Below are 22,008 nucleotides of genomic sequence, written 5' to 3'. Positions count from 1 at the left end.
CTGCCAACTGCTGCCCATCCACCATATATCATGCCTTCCAATCGCAGGGACGAGTCGCGCAGGTCCCGTCCGCGCCTCGAGGAGGCCATCACCAACCCGGGCGCTGTCAAGATCAACGTCACCGGCGCCTTCATCGTCGACGACGAGCCCCGGTCCAAGAGCCCCGTCGACGCCGAGGGGGTTCACTACGAGAACAAGGATATCCGCCTGCCGCATCATACCGGTGTTGTTAGCCATGTCGCGGTCGACGTGAGTCCCTTTTTTTTCCTTCTCTCTGTTCTGAATTTTCTTTCCGCCCCGCAATCTGCTCCCCCGCCGAAAGACTGACGGGTTGGGATCTTCCAGATCGGCGGATCACTGGCGAAGCTCGTGTATTTCACCCGCGAGCTGGGCGCCAACGATAATGGCGGTCGCATGAACTTCATCAACTTTGAGACCCATCGCATCGATATCTGCATCAACTTCATTCGCCAATTGAAGGAGGAACACGAGCGCAGCAATGGCTCCGTCCATGATGAGCTATGCGTGGTCGCCACCGGCGGCGGCGCCTTCAAATTCTACGACAAGCTCAAGGAGGCGCTGGATGTCAATATTTTGCGCGAGGAGGAAATGGAATGCCTCATCATCGGTAGGGGTGCCCGGCGGAACGGACGGACGGAATGCGCGGATGCAGGCTAACCAACCCCCCTCTCACCAGGCCTCGATTTTTTCATTACCGAAATCCCCAACGAAGTCTTCACCTACAGCGACGCCGATGTCGAGCCCATGCAATTTGCCGAGGCCCGACCGGATGTCTACCCGTATTTGCTTGTCAACATCGGGTCCGGGGTGTCCATGATCAAGGTGTCGGGCCCCCGGCAATTCCAGCGGGTGGGGGGAACACATCTTGGCGGTGGCACGTTCTGGGGAATCATGTCGCTGTTGACGGGCGCTCGCACTTTTGACGACATGCTGGCCATGGCGGACCGCGGCGACAACAGTGGCGTGGACATGCTCGTCGGAGACATCTACGGCATGGACTATAGCAAGATCGGGCTCAAGAGCACCGCCATCGCGAGCACTTTTGGCAAGGTATTCCGGTTGAAGAATGCCGCCGAACGAGATGCCGAGGACGGTGAAGGCCTGCTTCAAGATGAAGATGGCGGCCAAAGCAACGGCGACGTCAATTTCCACCACGAAGACATGAGCCGGAGCTTGCTATATGCCATTAGGTATGCCTTTGCCCCTTGATCCTTTATGCTGGCTTGTATTGACCTGTGACAGTAACAACATTGGTCAAATTGCTTATCTCCAGTCGGAGAAACACCAAGTGAAGCACATCTACTTTGGCGGCTCGTTTATTCGCGGCCACCGCCAGACCATGAACACGCTCTCCTACGCCATCCGTTTCTGGTCCAAGGGCGAGAAGCAAGCCTACTTCCTGCGTCATGAAGGCTACCTAGGTGCTGTTGGTGCTTTTATCCGCCGACAGCCGCAAAACTGGGGGCGCCGGAACAGTATCGACGATGTGGCTGCACCGCAGGCGGTGCGCAACCTCGTCCAGAACAATGTTCTCAACCAAGAAACACCGAATGGACCATCGAGCTCATCATAGTGCTCCCTGTCCATCCTTCATTCTCTCCCATCCGCTCTCCGCCACGTTCTTCGAGCGTGTGCCTCTCTCTGTCCGTTCCTCTCCGAATCCTCTGTATACCCCGCTGTCACCATCTCCGAGCATATTAGAGAGAGTTGGTTTCCATATAGAATGGCGGCCGAGTTATTTTACCTGGCCGTGGTGTATTAACTTACTAGAATCCATGTCCGTTTATATGTTTGGTTTGGCTTTTCAGTAGAGCCAGCTTATTTATGCTCTTGCTATGTTTGGCTGTTGCTTTTCCTTCTCCTTCTCCCATCTCCCTCGACTCTGTATTTTGCTCTTTTCACCAACGTGCTTGCCCGTCTTCGTTTCTAGTCTTCTGTTCGCTTTCTCCTCCCACTTCCTCTCTCTCTCTTTTCATTCAACTGAAACAATCGAGGTCACTTCTTTCAAACAAATCTCGTTTCAATTTGCAGCCATGGCTGACCTCCCCGTTTCCCCAACTCACAATGAGCTTATTGTCCCTGCAGCACCGGCTGCTCGTGAGGCTCTTCCTGAGGACCCGTCTGCCACTTCAAACATCCCGCAAATCGTCGCTGACTCCGTGGTGGTAATCAGCGATGCCGAGACTGAGCTTCTCGAGACTCCTCGCGGTCGTCCCCGTCGTCGCCTGCATCGTCGGGGCTTCTTAGTGTCAGATGGTTCGGACGTTGATGAGCTGGATGAACCTTCAACCAGCCATAAAGAGGCTGTGGTGGAGGAGAATATCGTGACCGCGACCGACTGCTCTACACTTTTTGGGCTTCTTCCTCTGCCTCTTACCGAGCGCTCCCCACTGTCGGATCTACCCTCGCACATTACCAGCCTTGATGAAGATACTAGCATCCTAGATGTTCCTGTCGTGAAGAACAGCGCGGTTTCCACCATGAATGGTGGCGCTGATCCTACTAAGTGTCTTCATTCACATCCTCGTGGAAGTTCGGCGTTGTCAAACTTCTCTGACACAACAGAACTCGATGAGAATGCCAAACAACCATCCTCCCTGCCGAGTGAGACCTCCGCGCCTATTGAGCCTCTCGGCAGTCCTGGGCTTAAATTACCTCGTCCCGTGGACGTTCCACCCGCTTCGAGCCGTGCTTTCCTGTATTTCCAACGAGTCTCTGGTCCAGGGAATGTCTTCCCCACAGACCTTCGCGCTCTTCTCAAGGAGTGGCACGAGGCATATCCTGAAAAGCTGCCTCCGTGCGCCACAAGGTCCTGGTCTGCATCACGATTGGGCCATTTCATGATCTTTGACCGGGATGGCGACGAACTGCGGCTTGCTATTTACAAGGTCATCACCCACGCAATTTCCAATCCTTACTTCGTCATGGTTCTTGTGTCGGAGAAAGGTCCTGGAGAGCTGGTTGCTCCCACCAGTATTCGCCCCAGGATGACCAACAAGAAATCGAAAGGTCATTACCTTCTTGCGTGGCTCGGCGTCACCCAAGAATGGGACAACGAGGTGTCCGCTGTGAGGGTCCCCATACTCGATGACGAAAAGATTCAGTTTGACCCAAAAATGTTCGATTACGCGCAGGACAATCCTCTACTTCTACGAGCCATTACCACACCGAAGAAGAACAAGGACTCTTCGCCTACAGACTCCGCTGACCACCCAAGCGGCAAGAGTCTTCTCCCACACCTGACCTTATTGGAACCTGCGCTCCATGCACCTACGCCTAGTCCTATCACGCAAGCTTCTGAACATGATGAGAGTCAGTCGCCGCAGAAAACGAAAGACCAAGTTTTCTGGACTGATCAGACATCAAAGCGCGAAGTCAGTGAAGCATCCTCGGACCATTTCACCAGTCGGAATGTGCGACGACGTCTTTTTGCCCCCACCCCCACACCATCTTCCCCCGCTACCAAAGCGCGATTCAAGCTCGTATCAGAGACATCTGAGATGGCGCGCTGTTTCTCTGTGGGGAATTGCGAGAACGTCGATATCTTTTTCCAAAAAGCACGTGAGTTCTACCGGAGCTCTAGCAACGCTGCTTCTATGGCTCTTGCGTGCCAGATTCCAGGTGTTGAGGGCATTCGGTATGTCGGGGAAGGATGTCAAGATGAGTTCCGTATCTTATGCGAGGACATTGACCAGCTCTCTGGCGAGGGTGGCATTCTCGTCATTGATATCAAGCCGGTGTTTTAGATGTGTGTCTGTTGCTGGTGTCCGCAAGAATTGGAGTTGTTGAAGATCTGTTGAACAAGATTTGCGGAAATTTGGGGATATTGTTGACATTACGCACTATGTCTGTCACAGCATCAAATTTTGGGGGATAGCTTGTGAGATATTCAAGGAACTTGTACAATATTAGAAAAATGTAAAATGTAGTGAGGCTGCCTTCAAAAGTCCTTTGTATGTAGTCCGGTGATATATATATTAGGGGTGAATCAATGTACGAGCTGGGAGCAGTCATTCCCTCCAAGCCAGACATCGTCCAGCGGAGCATTTCTACGTAATCATATAAATATCTTGCTGAACCTATTCGAACAAAGGATTTCAAGTCGTTCAACAGCCTCTCCACAGCACATACTCGGCTGATAATCACATGACCCTAACCTGCTGAGTCACCCATATTGCCGCGTCCTCTTGAGTCTTGAATGTCAATTCAGTTCAAGCAACCCCGTTAGGTATCGACTGTTGGACGCCTGACGCTTTCTTTACTGGTCCAACGATGTTGCGACCATAGCCGTGTCAGCTCAATGAATTCACCACCTTCCTCGCTGTCCCCTATCCCACCGCCGATACCTGTCAACACTCACCCGAACCGTTCGAACGCTCCTGAACCAGAACGAACCCTACCCGACCCCAATCGCCTGGCACCCGAGGATGCGTACTTTGCGCATTCTATCTCCCGGATCCGCTCGGCACCTGCGCACTATGAGGACAATTTCCGGGCCCTGAATGGTGATGTCAGGGCCACTGGCATGGCGGCGTTGCGGCCGGAGACTGCACTGCTACGTGCGAATCCAAATCACAAGGATGTTCGGAGACTGCGAGGGACGAGCGGGCGTCGGAGACGAAAGGGAGCCTGGAAAAAGCTTCTCTGGGTCAAGCAATCTTGTATGTTACTGCCGCTGGTGCCTGATCGATGAATGCTGACAGTCGACCATAGATCCGGATAACTACACCGACACCGAAACTTTTCTAGATCACCTGCAGCGGAACCCTCGGGTCCGGCCTTACGATTTCTGGCCTCTCGTGGCCGATTCCACCGTGATTGTGCAACATGTGTGCTCCGTCGTCATCTTTGTCTGTTGTTTCATCGGGATCGTCCAAGATAGAGTGAGCCCCGTCTCGATCGTTTGCTGGGGGAGTGTCGGTACTGCAATGGGCTGGACACTGTGGGACAACTGGATCTGGAGAGAGCACGAGGAAACCCCACAGGCTACAGATGGCACCGCGGGGGTTGACGATGGCTCCAGCTCGAGCTCGATGATCAGCGCTGCCAACCCGCATGGCAATCATGCGCAGCCGAATGGTTCTACTACTAGTCCGATCCATGGGCTTGGTCTGACGATGTCTGGCAATGAATCCCGGGAGCATCTATCGCGGCAAAGCACAGATCTCGGCGGAAGTTCTGAAGCAGTGCGGGATGCAGCCACGCAAAATACAGCACTCTCGGCCTCACCAACGACCATCTTGGGGAGTTCCGAAGCTTCATTACTCCCAGAAGCCAGCCGATCATCACTTTTCTCATCTCACAAATCGCGCAATCGACAGCGTCTCTCCACCGTCAAATCGGCCTTTTTAATCTATTTTGCCCTGCTCGGACTCAGTCCGATCCTCAAATCGCTGACAAAATCCACTGCGAGCGACTCCATCTGGGCAATGAGCTGTTGGCTCTTAATCACCAATATTTTCTCCTTCGACTATGGAAGCGGGGAGGGCGCCGACGCCACCAAATTCCCGGCTTCTCTTTCTACCAATGCCGCCGTGATGGCGTCCACGGTCCTCGCGTCCCGTCTTCCGACCACCACCCACGTGTTCAGCCTGATGCTTTTTTCCATGGAAGTCTTTGGATTGTTCCCCATCTTCCGCCGCCAATTGCGTCAAAAGTCCTGGACGGGCCATGCTCTTTTGACCTTCGCTTTGGTGGTTGTTGCTGGAGGTGCCGTGGGTGTCACGCTCAGCGGCGGATGGGCATCAGCCATCATCGGCTCAGTGCTGGGGAGCATCCTGGCTGCATTGGCCATGGGCGGGTGTAGCTGGTGGCTCATCAGCCTGCAGAAATACAAGAATGTGGTCATTGGCCCCTGGGATCCTGCCCGGCCTATTATTCGGCGGCATTGGAAGTAGGCTCTCGACATACTTCTTCTTTCTTCGCATCTTATCTGTCATACATAGTCCTGGCGTTGTTTCTCGTCTCTGATTTGCTTATACCCCTAGAGCATTTGTACCGCCGAAGATGAACTTATCACATAATGAAATACTGCTTTTCCGAAAAGACACTTCGGGCTCGTCCGAGATTCGAATACCTAGCGGCGGCCTCTGCATTTCCGTTGCCATTGCAGTGTTCGTATGCGTATTGAACGGGGCATCCAGTGATGCAGAATGGAATGCGAACTGAGCAGGAATGTCTGTAGCGCCGATCTGGCATGCGTGATATCTGGCCTAGACTGCTTCACACTCTCCAAATTGAGGCCCGTGAGACTGACTCTCATCGTTTAGAATTTCCATGGTCTTCCTACAGAGCGGCTAGATCGAGGTGTTGAAATTAATGACCGCATCCATGACATTCCCGCCCTCCGCTTAGGGCTTGCCGCCATGGGCTTCACCCGACCCCGGGTTGTCTTTGCGCATTCTCCATAGCATGGAAGGGATGAGAAGAACAGCGACACTTGTTCAGATTCTGTGCCAATGCTCCGCAATTCAGCCAGTTGTCGCCTATATACACACTCTCGGGCATGGCCGCCGGACAGTGCGTTGTGCCCCTTTGGGAGTATGACGTGGGCGAAGAACGGAGATCATGCTGATCTTGTTAATGCTATATTTCACTCCTTCGCTAGACTTCTTAGCTCTTGGTTCTTCTCTTTCTTCTTCTTCTTCTTCCTCCTCTTCTTTTCTCTCCGTCCCTTTTCGCGTGTCCGATTCGTAGCCTCGGCGCTAGTGTCTTTGCCCTTTTTTGATATTAGCTTGTTACCGTCTTTGTTGACGCGCCTCTCTTTTATCCACTCCTTATTGTCGCGTGATCGAGTATCACCATGTTGAAGCAGCTTGCTCTCGGCCTGCTGGCCGCTCACTGCGCGGCTGGTGCACGTTTTGCCATGTATATCGACGAGTATGTCCTTTCCGATAACTAAATTGCCAGACACCATCTAATACAACATGCAGATACCATACAGCTGATCTTCCAGGATCCAACCAGACAAAGGACATCGACCATGCCATTATGGCCTTTGCCAAAACCACGCTGTTTACCCAGGGCTCGGCGCCGTCGTTCCAGCCCTTTGAGCCGGTTGAGACTATGCGCAAGCGCTTCAGTCCCGACACTAAGGTGATGATTGCTATTGGTGGCTGGGGCGACACCGAGGGTTTCTCGCAGGGAGCCAAGGACGACGCGTCGCGAGAGCAGTTCGCGAAGAACGTGGCGTCGGTGCTGGACTCCAATGGCTTTGACGGCGTTGGTGAGAATACCGGATCTATCTCCCATGTATCACAAAAGCTAAGAAGGCATCACAGATATCGACTGGGAGTACCCGGGCGGTAATGGACAGGACTACAAGCAAATTCCGAACTCGAAGAAGACAGACGAGATCCAGACTTACCCCATGTTCCTGGCTGCGGTCAAGAAAGCGATTGGCAACAAGACGCTGTCCGTCGCCGTGCCAGGCCGCAAGGTCGACATGATTGCCTTCACCAAGGAGCAGGGCCCCAAGATCTGGGATTCAGTCGACATGGTCAACGTTATGAGCTACGACCTGATTAACCGCCGTGACAACGTCACCGGCTTTGCCAGCAGCGTCCAGGGATGTCTGGATGTTGTCCAGAGCTACCTGGATATTGGACTTGACCCGAAAAAGGTCAACCTGGGCTTCGCTTACTATGCCAAGTGGTTCACCACTGACAAGGATTCGGACTGTGACAAGGAGCCTATTGGCTGCAAGATGGTCAAGCTTGAGAACGACGACGGCAGTGACAATGGAAAATCTGGCGTGCTTACTTTTGAGAAGAGTACTATGTCAGTGGCGCCCAAGGACCTGAAAACCAGCACGGATGGCAAGTGCGGTTACTCTTCGTCCAGCAAGTGCCCCGATGGACAGTGCTGCAGCCAGTATGGCAACTGGTATGTTTTTCCTCCATTGCGGTCTATCATTCAAAGCTAAATATGCATCCCAGTGGTTCCGGTGACGACTTCTGCCAGGCGGGCTGTCTCTCCGACTACGGCACCTGCAAGGGCATCTCGATCACCGACTCGTGGCGCCGCGCCCAGAAAAATGGCAAGACGGACGACAAGGAGGGCGGTCAGTACTACTATGACGACAAGGTCAACATCTTCTGGACCTGGGAAACCCCCGATCTGATCGCGGAGAAATACACGAAGATCGTGGACGCGAAGAAGTTGGGCGGCGTCATGGCCTGGAGTCTCGGCGAGGATACCCTCAGTTTCGCGCATCTGGATGCCATGCAGCAGGGTATCCAGCAGGATAGTGATTCTTGAGCTCACTGTTCAACGGCTTGGTGAGGTGGTGTTGTTTGATGTTGCTTCTGGAGTAGTCACGGTTGTTTGCTGGGGGCTACTTGATTCTTGAAATATCTTCTGATTGCATTGTGGTGAATGCTTGTTGTGTCTGTATCTGTATCTGGTTTAAGAATGTAACATGGCATCGAGACATTGTGGTAGATATCCAGTGTATCAGAAGCAATAGTTTACCCTATAGACGCCCAAGTTTGGAAAAGCACTGCTTGAAACAACCGCTTCTCCCTTACCTACCACCGTAAGTCTCTGAGTTTGCAGCGAATATAAGTCACCAGGACAAGTTCAAATTATCATCGCAATCTATCCAGGACGATTTACTCATCCTCCTCAAACCTCGAAAACATCAGAAGGTCATCAAACTCCTTTAAGCTAGCCTCGATCTCACAATCCCGAATATGAAATGCAATACCCTTTTCCATACACGCCGAGCGCAAGCTATCTGTCAGTTGTAATATCTCTGGTTGCATAAAATGCGAACAATCCGGGTGCATTGCACGACATTTATCTATGTCCTTGTCAGGAAGGTCCGACCTCTTGAAGTCCCCCTCAACACTAATCTTTTTCAGACAAGGAAAGCGGGTAGAAGTGGTCTCCGCAAGACTGGTCAATTGGCTGATCATCAACTCCCAAGCAAAATCCTTGTCCTGGCGGAAGTCACTAGCCCAATGGCTCACACAATACACCCAGAGACATTCTAGTGACGAAGGCAAAGTGTCGTCGAGGGAAATGCGCTGCTTGACAGGATCATTTTGATAATCCTGCCTGCTGGTGGAGTTTCCAAGAATACATCCTGCGTGTATATGTAGATGTTTCAGAGCCTTGAACCCATTCAGCGGACCGATCCAGTCCTGGGCTGACGAGTGGGAGAAATATTCACTGTGTCGGAAGGGGGCCAAAGACAACACCTCCAGCGTATCCTTCTTCTTCTCCACAGCTTTGATGAAGACTTCTGGCCAGAAATGGCGAAATAATCGGCGATAGTCATTACTACAGTTCAAGTACTCGTCTTGACTTGTATATTCAAAGACTTTCAGATTTGTGCAAGGTGCGATTAGATCGATAAACCCAGTTTCGCTGCTGCTTTGTTCTATTTCCAGGTGCGTGATCGGGGAGCTGTTCACCGGGAGCATGTTGTCTATAAGGTGACCGTCGGTCATCAGCTGGCCCCTGAATGTACGCATAGAGGTAAATTGGAAAAAGGGTGCCAGGCGCGCCAGCGAGAAGCACTGGCCTGTGTCGGCGGTCACTTTGATGCAGGCCGTGTGTAGAAACGGGAACGGTGGTTGCGAATCGAAAGGTTTCGAGCGTTGCGCTGCTCGCTGAAGCACCCAATGCGAGTACCGGGTACCCGTGCCGCCCCAGAATAGTTCGAGCGTTTGGATATTGGGCACAAGATACAGCAAAACAGCTAGCCAGGCGTCGCGATGTTGGTGACCGTTAAGATCGGACCAACCTTCCAGGTCTTCGAGCCATTGTGTTTTCTCCCAATCTCGATGACTCAATCTGCCGACGGCATCCGCAAGTCTTTTCTTGGTCTCGGCAGACTCATAGTACTCATGGCGGTGCTGCATGTAGGACTCTGGCTTGCGGCCGAACTTCAATTTGCCCACTTTTAGATGGCGGACGGAATCGATTCGCTCTGGATGGAGCAGAAGAGTATTGACCAGGGCCTTGTGCAGATCTACACAATAGCATGGAGTCTCGATTGAAACATAGAACATGGGAATGATCTGTTCATAAAACCGTTGACAGGACCGCGCCAGGCTGAGCTGGTCGGTCCGACTGAGGGGCTCGAGGATTATCAGCAGGACTTCAACGGGAAATTTCAAGAACATGTTGGCCAGAGTCGCCCATGTCGTGCTGGCGCGACTGCTCTTGTTTCGAGAGTTGCCAACGCAAGGCTGAACAAGTGAAGTTGGAGAGTGGGGTCGGCGTGCGGAATCTGGCAGTTGACAGCTGCCGCCCTGTACTATAGCACTTCTATCTCGGTCTAGTGGAAGGTCCTTGGGAGAACTACTGAGGAAGAATATGGCTTATATAAAATGCCTGGTTCTGTGAGATGGTTACTAGAATGTACCGTATATTTGGACTCGAGCATATTCTATTCGGACTGGCTGGCTGTATAACTATAACAACCGGCTTTCAAAGTGTTTGTGAATGGACTGTGTTCTCAGAAGCCCTGTCCCTGCCTAGATTCTAGTACAGCGCACCATCAGTCAAGATGATCTCCTTCATCAACCCGGTAAATCCCTCTCCGATACGATGCAACGGCGCCTCAACGGCAATAGGCGCCCACACAAAGCCCTGGCCGTTAACCCCGATCCTCGTATTGAACACCATAGTCTTAGACGAGTCGCCCGCATTCGCGACAGTCATGATCGTGTCGGTACCCTTGCCGATGAGATTCACACCAGTCCAGGCATTCAGTGGCAGAGTATAGTTGAGCGAATAGGGATTTCCGCCGCTGATCAGAGTAGTGTTGGAGATGGTGCCGTTGCCGTTGACGAAGGTGGAGTCTGGGCCGGCAAATAAAGTGCCCGGCATGTTGTTTGTGGGCTTCACGTAAAACGATAGCGTATAATCTCGTCCCTTGCTGCCCAGTGGTGTTTCGACATAGCAGCCGTTTTCAAAGTGGACTTGGCCGTTGCGGATCTTGCATCCGTGGACGGTGCCGTCGTAACCATTGCCTGAATGGTCTTTCACCGTCTTCGCGTTTTCCTCCTCAAAGCTGTAGTGCAGGATGGTCTTGTTCTTGCTAGGAATGCTCCGATCAAGATTCTGCCCTGGCACTGCAGCGTGCAACTTATCGAAAACACTGCTATACACTGTCGCGGTGATGTTGCCTCCCCATTGCTTGTCAGCTAGTGCGGGTAGAGAATCGCGCCACGAGTAGTACGCCTGTAGAACGGTGGTTGAGTTGGGGCCATAGTCATTCCACAGAGCGGCAAGATGTCCGAGTGTACGAGGATTGTTTCTCGGCGGGTTATCCCCAATAAGGGACGTGTCAAATGTCGGGGGTGAGTATGGCTTGCCGTAAGGATCGTCAAAGATCATAGTCTGGTTGAGCACCTGCGGGAACGAGCCCGACCATCCACCAACGAGATACAAGTAATCGTCCGAGTTGAGCACATTGTACCCGTTCTGGATGTAGTCCCAGTAGGGGCGGTCAGCGCTAGTGTCCCAGTGTTGGTAAGACACCGATTTCGAGACGTTACAACCCTCCTTGGGTGTGAAGGTGCCCCAAATGCGCATGGCCTTTTTACCCGACGACTCGGTGCGGATGTAGTCGTTCATCGTGTTCACGAAATACGTGTAGTCCGAAACCAGGCTGCTGTTGTATTCGTCGGCGCCAATGTGCACCGTCTTGCTGTGGAACCACGGCAGGAAGGTCTTCCAGATCGTCTTCATGGTTGGGATCGTGTCTGGATGGCTGATGTTCAACATGCTTAGGTCCCCCAGGCCGAGTTCGGGTTTCCATTGTACGATCACAAGAGCGTGGCCCGGAGCCTCAATCTCAGGAATGATAGTAACACCCCGTTGCGCGCACTGGGTCTGGATGTCGTCAAATTCGTCGCGAGTGTAGGACTCGTTGGCACGCTTGTTCAGGCCAGCGACTGCCGGGTCGTCAGACCAGAGGCGAAATGCGGCATAAGTGTCATGCAAGCTGCGCTCTCTCGAGTATAACTCGACATTGTTATCGATGTTGTCGCTGAGGTGTACATGGAATGTGTTTTGTTTGAAGAACGACAGGTACGAGCACATTTCGACCAGGAAATCCGGGGGATAGTAGTGTCGACCGGCATCGAGCTGATGTACCGAGTGAGTTGATCTCAGTTACCCAAAAACCAGAAATCACCGGTAACTCACCATGACACCACGAGTGCCCCAACCAGGCGCATCCACCCCCGATCCCTTGGCCAGCGTCGACTTCCCTTCCACCGCGGCCTGGATCACCGATCGTGTTCCCCACCAAGCACCGAGGGGGCTAGCGCCGGCGACAACCACTCCCTTATCATCCACCGTCAAGGCATATCCCTCGGATGTCCATTGACCAGCAGCATCATGGAACCCCGTTTGGTTGGTCAAAGTAATAAAGATCGCATTGGCTTTGCGCTTTGTGCCATGAGACAACGGCACGTCCAGCCCAAAGACCGACTGGATATCTGCCTGGAATGTTGCGGCAAACTGCTGGAGGGTCGGGGGGATCCAGGTCTCGCCATTGTGGTCGACCGACTCCGCATACCGGGAATCGACGACAATGTCCGTCAGATGCGACAGCGAGTAACTGCCTCCGGCCTCAATGAAAGGAATTGTAGGGACCGTGTTGAGGCTGGCATGAGCTGTGAATGATCGACTGGTCAGAAAATCAATATCCCTAGCATTATGGAGGCATCGTACCTCCCAGCACGCTGGCCAGGACACTGCCCGTGCAGAGAAGAAAGCGATTGAGCGACATGATTCTTGCCGATGGGAAACTAGATCGTGGCGGCCCACTTCATATTTATTTGACGACTATCGGAGGTGGAGAGAGCTCATGTAACAGTGGCCATGATCCGAGTTGTTGTCGAGAGTCACATTGGCCAGGAGACCTAGCGTTGCGACCTGAAGGAGGGGGGGATCAATAATCGTCCGTCGATCTCTCGCTCTCTGCCAACCAGAATCCATATCCAAACGTGATGATGAAGCTTGGTCTAGCTTGTGCCTGAAACAATTTCCCGATTTCGGGCGATTGCGTACGCTTTGATCCGACGGAGTAGCTTATTTCGCATCTATAGACGAGAGTTCCGCTTTCCTCACAGGGTTGCTTCTTGAGAGAACTGGTCGTGATTTTACCATAAAGTACAATCAAATCAATTGATCGTCGGCCCCTCACGTCACGACCTCGGCAATTTCCGAATCTCGGCCACAACCGCCGCCGTCACGTCCTTCGTAGTCGCCATTCCTCCTAGATCCGGAGTGAGTGTGCCACTTTCACACACGGTCTCGACGCATTGCATCAGCTGCCGGGCGGCGTCCTTCTCTCCAAGCCAGTCAAGCATCTCTGCCGCGGTCCAGAACGTCGCCACGGGATTGGCAACTCCCTTGCCAGTGATGTCAAATGCAGAGCCATGAATCGGCTCGAACATACTGGGGTGCTGGCGGGTCGGGTCCAGATTGGAGGTGGGTGCAATGCCAATAGACCCGGCGAGGGCGGCGGCCAGATCGGAGAGGATATCCGCGTGCTTGAGAAGGGTTAGTTCAGATGGCCAATGAAGCATTCAGAAACAAAATAAGAATATAGTGTATCGCTTGGCGAGTAGGGATGAACGCACCAAATTTGACGCCACAATCGTATCAATCGACTTAGGTTTCAGCACCATCCTCGTCGTCATCGCATCCACCAGCATCTTATCCACCTGCACATCGGGAAACTCGCGCGCAATCTCGACCGCAACCTCATCCCAGAGCACCATCCCATTGCGCTGCGCATTGCTCTTCGAGACGACTGTCAGATGCTTCCGCGGTCGCTTCTGCGCCGTCTCAAATGCAAAGCGCATGATCCGCTCCACTCCATGCCGCGAGAAGATTGCTGTCTCTGTGGCGATCTCCCACGGAAACCCGCGGTGGGATCGTCCGCCCTGGCCGGCGTACTCGCCCTCACTATTTTCGCGAACGATCACCCAATCCAGGTCGCCCGTCTCGCAGCGTCGGAGCGGGGATTCGGTACCGCGGAGAATCCGCGTAGGACGCACGTTGGCGTATTGTTGGAGCGGTTGGCAGATGGCCAGTCGGAGACCCCAGAGGGAGATATGGTCGGGGACATCTAGGGACGGGAGTTAGTATCTGGAATTCTCGAGTGCTTTCTTCGGTGCGGACTTACCCGGTGCTCCTACCGCTCCGAACAAGATTGCGTCATGTTTCTTCAGTTCATCGAGGCCACCGTCGGGGATATACTTGCCCGTTTTCCGATACGTCTCGGAACTCCAGTCATAGTGGTGGAACTGCAGTTCGAAGGTCTGCAGGGTCTGTGCGAGGGCCTGGAGGGTTTCGATCCCGGCGGCGATGACCTCGGGGCCGATACCGTCCGCGGGGATGGACGCAATGCTGTAGAAGCTATTATGGGCAGATGGAGACATGGTTGAGGAAGTTAAAGGAAGTCGAGGGGTTGACGAGGTATCATCAATCGGACCAACCCCGATTCCCCCCACTCGTGTGGGGAATCCGCCGAGGGAAGAACCGATAAATTATTTACTGGCTACAATGTACAATATGACCGCAAATAACAGATGCTTCGCGCCGTCGATTTCAAATGCAACGAATGGGGTGGCTATCTACAAATAAGCGTCAAGACCCATCGATCTAAACCGGACAGTTACCTCTATACATAAACTCCCAATCCAGGAAAAGATGGCCATAGGCAGACCAAACCTCGAACCTCTTTCTTAAGAGAAGCAGAGAATTGAACAAAAGACAAGATAGGATGGGGACCTTAGATCTCATCCATCACTTGTTGAATAAAAGAAAATCTACTCCAAGTAGTTTCGGTCGCGGCGGGCCCTGGCGCGCATGGCGTACGACGGGAAGTGCTTAGCAGAGTGCAGGCTCGGGTCGCAGGCTGCTGGATCGTCACAATTGGCGTCATCGCTATCCTGGTCGGCACTATCTTTGTAGACCTTGAGAGCATTGATGCTCCAGTAGGTCTGTCCGAAGGCCCTTGGGTTCTGACCGACGTAGTCTCGGCAAGTATCCGCCAATTGGGAGCACACAGCGTCTCGCTTAAAGACTCCGGCAGCCCATGAGGCGCAGAAGTCAATGTTGAAAATCTGCTTCGTTTAGTATGGGAGTTCTATGGCGTGGGAAGGAGGGCACTGACCATCGTCATGTTGTTGAAGTGTGCGTCAAAGTCACAGTCACCGGCAAACCGAGCAGCAGGAAGACCCCATGTAGACGGGTCCGGTCTACCTCTAGTGATATCAGAGGGAATACCGATGTCACGACCGAAGAACCAGATGTTAATACCCTCAGAAGTCCACTCCGTGGCGTAGACACCACCTCCGATCTCGTTAAACCCTGTGCCATAGGACCGTTTATCCGGGATGGAGATGCCGCAGCCCTGATCGACGGACTGACCCTTGGCATGATCGTAGCAATTGCTAGCAATAAGATCCCCAGTGAAGCTAGAGTTGTTGATTGTGCAGGTACGCGTGGCGTGCAGGGAAATCCCATTGGAATGCGACCGATCAACGCCTTCGATAACATCGATCTCGCCATTGATAGGATCACGGCCCGAGCCTAAGAGCCAACTATATATCGTTCAACCAGTGTTTTTGCATCTGTTAATCCTTGACTCAACTTACAAGGCAGGCCATGAGCCGCAAGTGCTAGCGGGCATATGCGCGAGGTCTAGGATGAATAGGCCCTTGGTGTACCTTTTCTTGCTCGTAATACGCACGCTAGGGCGACCCGTCGTAGTGGTCGACGAGTTGTCAACGCCGATATAGACGGAGCCGCCATTCGCAGAGATCAAGCCAGTAGACCGGGCGCTTCGCTGGTCTAGATACTTGACGAAGCCAGAACTTGGGTCGGGCTGACTCCAAAAGTCGAATTTGTCAAAGAATGAGTTCGTATTCCCATAGTCGTCTTCCAGCGTATAGGTGGCGAAACTGATGGAGGCAAAGAAACCCAGGCTAGAAAGGATTGTGGGGATATGCATGTCGTTTGGAAAAAAGGAAGAAATCCGGGTAGGAGGGACGAATGCTGAGAATCCATTCGGGCCCCCGGGGTAATTATATACCACGGGCCAAAGTGGCCGATCTCTGGCGATCAAGTAACCACACAGTGTCGTGTTGTTACAGGTTGAGGATTGAGCCAAATCGCCCCCAACACGGTTTCGAGACCTAAGGCTCGCAGGATTGCCTATCCACTATTTACGGAGTCCAGACTACCCCCTTTATGGTAATTTCTTTTGCAGCCTTTCCCTTGTGGCTATTTTTGTGTTTTGGACTTGTAATTGAAACACGTAGTAGATAAATCTTAAACAAGCCGAAACTACGGGGTTTCAGAAGCAGAGGCGATTGATATTAAATCAAAGGCTGTGCTCCGTACAGTAGTAGTATCTGAACCGGCATCATAGACGATCTGTAGTCGCTGTCTGATAATTCTGTCGCTTATTAAATTGCTTCAGGTAAGCTTCGACCCAGCTAGCGAATATGAGATTCGATAGATAATTATCAAATACATGATCATTGAACCAGGTGCTATGAGCCTGATTATATGCGTTTTGGTCCTGCTTTCGCATCAGTGGTGTTGCTAGGACCCAACAATATTTAATTATCTAGAGTTAGGAGCCGCCTGGCAAGTAACAACGGGGGCCCGCTAGCGAATTAAGGTACACCACAACAGTGAAAAGAGCAACAATCCGAACAACCCAGAGAATCAGAATAATGATCTCCATGTAGAGATAAATCAAATACAAAAGGAACTGAGATAACGTCGTCACAGACCTATGCCTGCTTTCCAGTGCCAGATGGACATCAATCGTTTCTGCCAACCAGGTTCAGTCGAACTCCCTCTCGGCCACAATCCCGAGAGTTGCTATATTCTCCACTTCTATAATATGTTGGTGCAGACAAGACAGATAATTGCGTGATAGAAAACAGCGATTATGGATAGTGTTGGTTATATGAATGCGGAGTAGCCGAATCGGCTGCTTAGCAACACGACATTGATGATCTACCGAGGTGACGTTGAACCACGGTTCCCCTCTTGAATATAAAAACCCCACCTAGGCAGGGTTTCCTCCTCTCCATTCCACCACATCTTCATCATGACGACCCAATATCAGTTGCCGTTCAAGGTACGTCAGTGAACTGCGGGGCAATAATTCGGCCAGATGTCCGATTATCATTTCGGCCGCTGATGCTCATTCCAACCAGCTCGCCGATCCCAGTCTGCTCCATTTCGACTCCTTTGTCGGGAATCAATGGGTGCAAGCGAAGAGTGGGCAGCGCTTCGAGGTGCTTGGTATGAACTGCAAAGTGTAGAACAAGAACTGAAATCTAACGCAGCCTACAGATCCTGGCACAGATAAGGCATGGGCAAGCTGCCCAAATAACACAGCAGAGGACGTGGATACCGCTGTGGAAACAGCGCACACAGCCTTTGAGCAGTTCCGCAAGGCCAACCCGCGCCAGCGTGCCAAGTGGTTGATGAAATGGCATGATCTGACCCTCGCGGCGCGCGATGACATTGCGCAAATCGTTACGCACGAGACCGGCAAGCCGCTGGCTGAGGCGTATGGGGAGATGGACTATTCGATAGGATTCCTATGGTGGTTTGCGGGCGAAGCTGAGCGTATTCAAGGCAGCGTGTCGGTGCCGGCTGCTCCGAATCGGAGGATCTTCACTGTCAAGCAGCCGATCGGAGTGGCTGCCGCACTGGTGCCGTGGAATTTCCCCGTGGCAATGGTACTACGCAAGGTCGGCGCGGCTATAGCGGCAGGTTGCACTATGGTGGTCAAGCCGAGCCCGGAGACGCCTATTTCGGCACTGGTGCTGGCAGAATTGGCAAAGCGTGCGGGCATTCCATCCGGAGTGTTTAATGTGATCACGACCGATCTGGACAACACCCCACCACTGAGCGAGGCCTTGTGCAAGCACCCACTGGTCAAAAAGGTCACCTTCACCGGGTCTACGCGCGTCGGCAAGCTGGTCGCCTCCCACTGTGCGCAGGGTCTGAAGAAATTGACACTTGAACTCGGAGGGAACTGTCCTTTCCTGGTGTTCGACGATGCCAACCTCGACCAAGCGATCGACCAACTCATGGCTCTTAAGTGGCGTCATGCCGGGCAGGCCTGTATCACTGCAAATCGGGTGTATGTCCAAGCCGGCATCTATGAGAAGTTCGCCGCGCTGCTCAAGGAGAAGACCGCGGCCCTGGTAGTCGGCCATGGCGCCAAGGCGGACACAACAATGGGCCCGTTGACCACGCCACGCAGTATCGAGAAGGCCAATGCTCATGTCGAGGACGCTCGCCGACGTGGAGCAGACGTTTTGCTGGGGGGCAAGCCGTTGACTTCGAGCTCGGGATATTTCTTCGAACCGACCATTCTGTCTGGAATGACAGACGATATGCTCATCTCGCAGGAGGAATCATTTGCGCCCATCGCAGCGCTGTATCGGTTTGAGACTGAAGAGCAGGCGGTTAAGTTGGCCAATGATACCAGCATGGGACTGGCCAGCTATGCCTTCACGAAGAACATCGATCGCATGTGGCGACTGCTGGAGAACCTGGAGGCCGGAATGATTGGGATGAACACAGGTAGGTTCCTACGAAGGCTTAAGGGGGCGAAAGAAACAAAAACTGACAAGATCCGTGTAGGGAACCAATCGGCCGCCGAGTCGCCCTTCGGCGGTATAAAGGAGTCTGGATACGGGAAGGAGAGTGGCAAGGACGTGGCTGTTAACGAGTATTTGGTTACCAAAACGGGCACCTTGACGATCGAGGGCCAGTATTAAGGATTCTATTATTTTCCAGCTGATATACAAGTCTTTCCGGTCACATCAATTCAAATTTGTTGTTCATGTAGGAAAGCCTGGACAGCGGAGCTCTACCGAACAAGAACAGTGGAACTCGCGGACATTTCCGCGTCCGGTATGATTAACGACGCACGGACAGGTCTGAAGATCATTCGTCCAACGTAAATTTTATTAATATTTTTAATTCAGGAAGGATTGTTTCCGAGTGGAAAATACGAGGCCGGGACTAAGACGAGGCAGATCCTCTAGCCTCTAGAGCCGGCTACCGAAGTCTCCTATCAGAGGTTGTCAATTTATCAGTGGACCAAAGCTGGTTCGGGAAGCTCGCTTAGACCCATAGATCTTCTGTTCTTGCCTCTTACTCCATCCTTACACAACAATAATGGCCTCCCTAGCCTTCCTGCGACATCTAGTGCAGTTCCATCCGCTCATCGACAACCACGCCCACAATATTTTAGACCGCGAATCAGCCACAGACTATGACAGCTATCCTCTCGAAGCTATTACGTCCGAGGCTCACGGTCGGGCTTTGCAAAATGCTCATACATCGCTGCCACTAACTCGGGCAACAAGCCAGCTGGCCGAGCTCTATGGCAGTCCCTGTGAAGGCTGGGCCGACATCCTGTCGGCCAGGGACCAGTCGATAGAGCAGGACTATGACGCATTGGTCCGCCGTTGCTTACAAGGAACGCACATGCTCTTACTGGACGATCTCTTAACCGACGAGGACGTTGAGACCTTCGACTGGCACGATCGTTTTACTGTCTCAAAAACAAAACGTATCGTCCGCATCGAAGCCGTGGCGGCTTCTCTTCTCCGCCAACTTGGAAGTGGTGAGCGCAAGCCAGGCGAAACTGTCTGGAGTATTTTTCGTTCGCAGTTCCAAAATGCTTTGTCTGAGGCAATGGAGGACGCCGCCGTCGTTGGTTTCAAGTCTGTCGTTTGCTATCGGACAGGTCTGGATGTCGACCCTTATTCTTCCGATGATGCCACACTGGCTGCCTCGCTGATTCGCACTCTTGATTCGGGTACTACCAAGTCAGGGTATCGGGTCGAGGATAAGCCACTGAATGACTGGCTAGTTCAGCAGACGTTGAAGGCTATCACCTTCCGCAAAAGAAGCGGCGTTGTTAAGCCATTGCAATTCCACACGGGCTTGGGAGATAATGACATCAACCTTCTCAAATCCAATCCGGCATGCTTGCAACCGCTTATTGCACAATATTCTGATGCTGATATTGTGCTACTGCACTCCGCGTATCCCTACACGCGGGAAGCAGGTTATCTGGCCTGCGTATATCCCAATGTGTACCTTGATCTGGGCGAGGTCTTTCCCATGGTTAGTCGCGAGGCACAAGAGAGGATTTTGCGCGAAAGCCTGGAGATTACACCAACGAGCCGTCTTCTTTGGAGCACAGATGGCCATTTCCACCCAGAAACATTTTGGCTGGCTAACCGGCAGTTCCGCCAGGCCCTGGAGACAGTAGGTCGCAAAAGTTTGCTGATTTTTTACGGATGGATGCTCATATTTCTGCTTTTGCAGGTTCTTGTGGACTATGTCCAGAACAGGGATTACACTGTTTCTCAGGCCATGAGGGCCGCTGCCGACATTCTCTTCAACAACTCCAACCGTCTTTACGGACTGAAGCAAACACCCCAGTACGCTCCCGGCAATGTATCCCAGTTATCACTGGCAAAAGAACCCAAGTTATCATCTGTTTCCAACAAATTCGATCAATTCCTGCTCGCCCACCCAGACGTTGAGTACATCTGGATGCAATGGATCGACTACACAGCAACAGTGCGCGTGCGAATGTTTCCAATCCGCGAGTTTGCTCGGATCGCCCAATCACAGCGGCGAGTCGGTATCTCGCTAGCAGTATTTCGGATGTTACAGGATGACTTTGTCACAACAGAAGGATCAACCACCGGGCAGTTCTACTTGGAGCCCGATCTCGACAGTCTGTATCCCAACGGGGCTATGGTGTCTCCGGCAGCACCAAGCGCGACAGTCATGACCTTCTGGCGCTCAGAAACCAACGACCCAATGGACGAATGTCCGCGGACCACGTTGCAGAATATCGTCAATAAGCTATATGTGGAGCATCAAATTGACATTCTTTGTGGCTTTGAGATTGAAGTAGTATTCTTGCAGCTTGTCGCACCCACTGACGAGGCCACCGGCAGAACGACAGCGTACCGGCCAGCAACAACCAACCACTCTTGGTCACAAATGACTTCCGAAACGCGGCGAATGGTCCCGCTCCTTGAAGAAGTTGTGCGCACGTTGGCATCGATGGGCATTGAGTTACAGCAATTCCACGCCGAATCAGCGCCCGGCCAGTTCGAATTCGTCCTTCCTCCCGCCAGCCCCCTCAAAGCCGTTGATGCTCTCTTCGCCGCTAGGCAAGTTGTTGTAGCTGTCGCAGACCGGCATGGTCTGCGAGCTACGCTGCATCCGCGGCCAATTCCTGGTAGTGCCGCTAGTGCCGCCCACGTACATCTCTCTATCCATCCTCCGACGCGCCAAGATGCCTTCCTCGCCGGCATCCTCAGCCACTATTCAGCCGTGGTAGCCTTTACGCTTGCTCAGAATGCAAGCTACGAGCGCGTGAAATCGGGTTTCTGGGCAGGCTCTGAGTGGATTGCCTGGGGTTTTCAAAATCGCGAGACTCCTGTTCGCAAGATCGGCCCGGGACACTGGGAATTCAAATCGCTGGACGGGCTAGCAAATCCATACCTGGCTGTTGCTGCTGTTTTGGCTGGTGGGTATTTGGGGTTGAAGGTTGACATGCCTCTGACGATACAGGATTGTACCGGTATGCCTGCCCTTGCTTTGCCGCTTTCAAGACGAAATCTGCCCTTGAAAAAAGTCCCGCTGACAAAATTATCTTCCAGTTGACCCGTCCACTCTCTCTCCTTCACAACGCACTGCCATTGGAATTACAACACCTCTCCCAAAAAGCATTTCTCAGAGTCTCGCGGCTCTCGAAATCGATGAAGCCCTACAAGGGCTTATTAGTCCAAAACTTGTACAGAGTTACTTGATTGTCAAGCGCACCGAGACAGAACGCTTAAATTCAATGCCGGAGGACCAGCGCCGACTGTGGCTGATTGAACGATATTAAGATATTAGCAATTTGCTCGTCCACGATAGACACGATAGGCAATA

At 52.5% G+C, this 22,008-nt stretch overlaps 10 protein-coding genes across 10 annotated transcripts; 6 read left to right on the top strand and 4 right to left on the bottom strand.

The window, feature by feature from the left end:
• Positions 1–30: 30 nt before the first annotated feature.
• On the top strand, positions 31–1,594 carry PFLUO_LOCUS245 (uncharacterized protein; the record flags this gene model as incomplete). The annotated part of the gene is made up of 4 exons (XM_073779600.1): positions 31–249; positions 346–628; positions 698–1,211; positions 1,264–1,594. 4 exons carry the CDS (start codon positions 31–33, stop codon positions 1,592–1,594), a joined length of 1,347 nt encoding a protein of 448 aa, XP_073634343.1.
• A 460-nt stretch (positions 1,595–2,054) lies between these two features.
• Positions 2,055–3,767, top strand: PFLUO_LOCUS244 (uncharacterized protein; the record flags this gene model as incomplete). Its single annotated transcript, XM_073779589.1, has 1 exon — positions 2,055–3,767. The coding sequence occupies one exon, from the start codon at positions 2,055–2,057 to the stop codon at positions 3,765–3,767; it is 1,713 nt and encodes a 570-aa protein (XP_073634342.1).
• A 554-nt stretch (positions 3,768–4,321) lies between these two features.
• Positions 4,322–5,918, top strand: PFLUO_LOCUS243 (glycosylphosphatidylinositol anchor biosynthesis; the record flags this gene model as incomplete). Its single annotated transcript, XM_073779578.1, has 2 exons — positions 4,322–4,682; positions 4,735–5,918. The coding sequence occupies 2 exons, from the start codon at positions 4,322–4,324 to the stop codon at positions 5,916–5,918; spliced, it is 1,545 nt and encodes a 514-aa protein (XP_073634341.1).
• Positions 5,919–6,823: 905 nt separating this feature from the next.
• Positions 6,824–8,280, top strand: PFLUO_LOCUS242 (uncharacterized protein; the record flags this gene model as incomplete). Its single annotated transcript, XM_073779567.1, has 4 exons — positions 6,824–6,900; positions 6,954–7,246; positions 7,302–7,905; positions 7,959–8,280. 4 exons carry the CDS (start codon positions 6,824–6,826, stop codon positions 8,278–8,280), a joined length of 1,296 nt encoding a protein of 431 aa, XP_073634340.1.
• A 353-nt stretch (positions 8,281–8,633) lies between these two features.
• Positions 8,634–10,154, bottom strand: PFLUO_LOCUS241 (uncharacterized protein; the record flags this gene model as incomplete). Its single annotated transcript, XM_073779556.1, has 1 exon — positions 8,634–10,154. The coding sequence occupies one exon, from the start codon at positions 10,152–10,154 to the stop codon at positions 8,634–8,636; it is 1,521 nt and encodes a 506-aa protein (XP_073634339.1).
• A 361-nt stretch (positions 10,155–10,515) lies between these two features.
• PFLUO_LOCUS240 (uncharacterized protein) lies at positions 10,516–12,775 on the bottom strand (the record flags this gene model as incomplete). The annotated part of the gene is made up of 3 exons (XM_073779544.1): positions 10,516–12,126; positions 12,187–12,659; positions 12,718–12,775. The coding sequence occupies 3 exons, from the start codon at positions 12,773–12,775 to the stop codon at positions 10,516–10,518; spliced, it is 2,142 nt and encodes a 713-aa protein (XP_073634338.1).
• A 418-nt stretch (positions 12,776–13,193) lies between these two features.
• PFLUO_LOCUS239 (uncharacterized protein) lies at positions 13,194–14,435 on the bottom strand (the record flags this gene model as incomplete). The annotated part of the gene is made up of 3 exons (XM_073779533.1): positions 13,194–13,541; positions 13,632–14,122; positions 14,180–14,435. The coding sequence occupies 3 exons, from the start codon at positions 14,433–14,435 to the stop codon at positions 13,194–13,196; spliced, it is 1,095 nt and encodes a 364-aa protein (XP_073634337.1).
• A 390-nt stretch (positions 14,436–14,825) lies between these two features.
• On the bottom strand, positions 14,826–16,012 carry PFLUO_LOCUS238 (uncharacterized protein; the record flags this gene model as incomplete). Its single annotated transcript, XM_073779522.1, has 3 exons — positions 14,826–15,122; positions 15,173–15,602; positions 15,657–16,012. 3 exons carry the CDS (start codon positions 16,010–16,012, stop codon positions 14,826–14,828), a joined length of 1,083 nt encoding a protein of 360 aa, XP_073634336.1.
• Positions 16,013–17,125: 1,113 nt separating this feature from the next.
• PFLUO_LOCUS237 (uncharacterized protein) lies at positions 17,126–18,815 on the top strand (the record flags this gene model as incomplete). The annotated part of the gene is made up of 4 exons (XM_073779511.1): positions 17,126–17,155; positions 17,235–17,322; positions 17,374–18,618; positions 18,679–18,815. 4 exons carry the CDS (start codon positions 17,126–17,128, stop codon positions 18,813–18,815), a joined length of 1,500 nt encoding a protein of 499 aa, XP_073634335.1.
• Positions 18,816–19,218: 403 nt separating this feature from the next.
• Positions 19,219–21,964, top strand: PFLUO_LOCUS236 (uncharacterized protein; the record flags this gene model as incomplete). Its single annotated transcript, XM_073779500.1, has 3 exons — positions 19,219–20,319; positions 20,380–21,655; positions 21,735–21,964. 3 exons carry the CDS (start codon positions 19,219–19,221, stop codon positions 21,962–21,964), a joined length of 2,607 nt encoding a protein of 868 aa, XP_073634334.1.
• Between the last annotated feature and the right edge of the window lie 44 nt (positions 21,965–22,008).

The sequence above is a fragment of the Penicillium psychrofluorescens genome (genome assembly GCF_964197705.1).
Source record: "Penicillium psychrofluorescens genome assembly, chromosome: 1".
In the NCBI taxonomy this organism is placed as follows: Eukaryota; Fungi; Ascomycota; class Eurotiomycetes; order Eurotiales; family Aspergillaceae; genus Penicillium; species Penicillium psychrofluorescens.
Note: the sequence above shows the minus strand (reverse complement) of the source record. Positions and strands in the feature narration are given on the sequence as shown.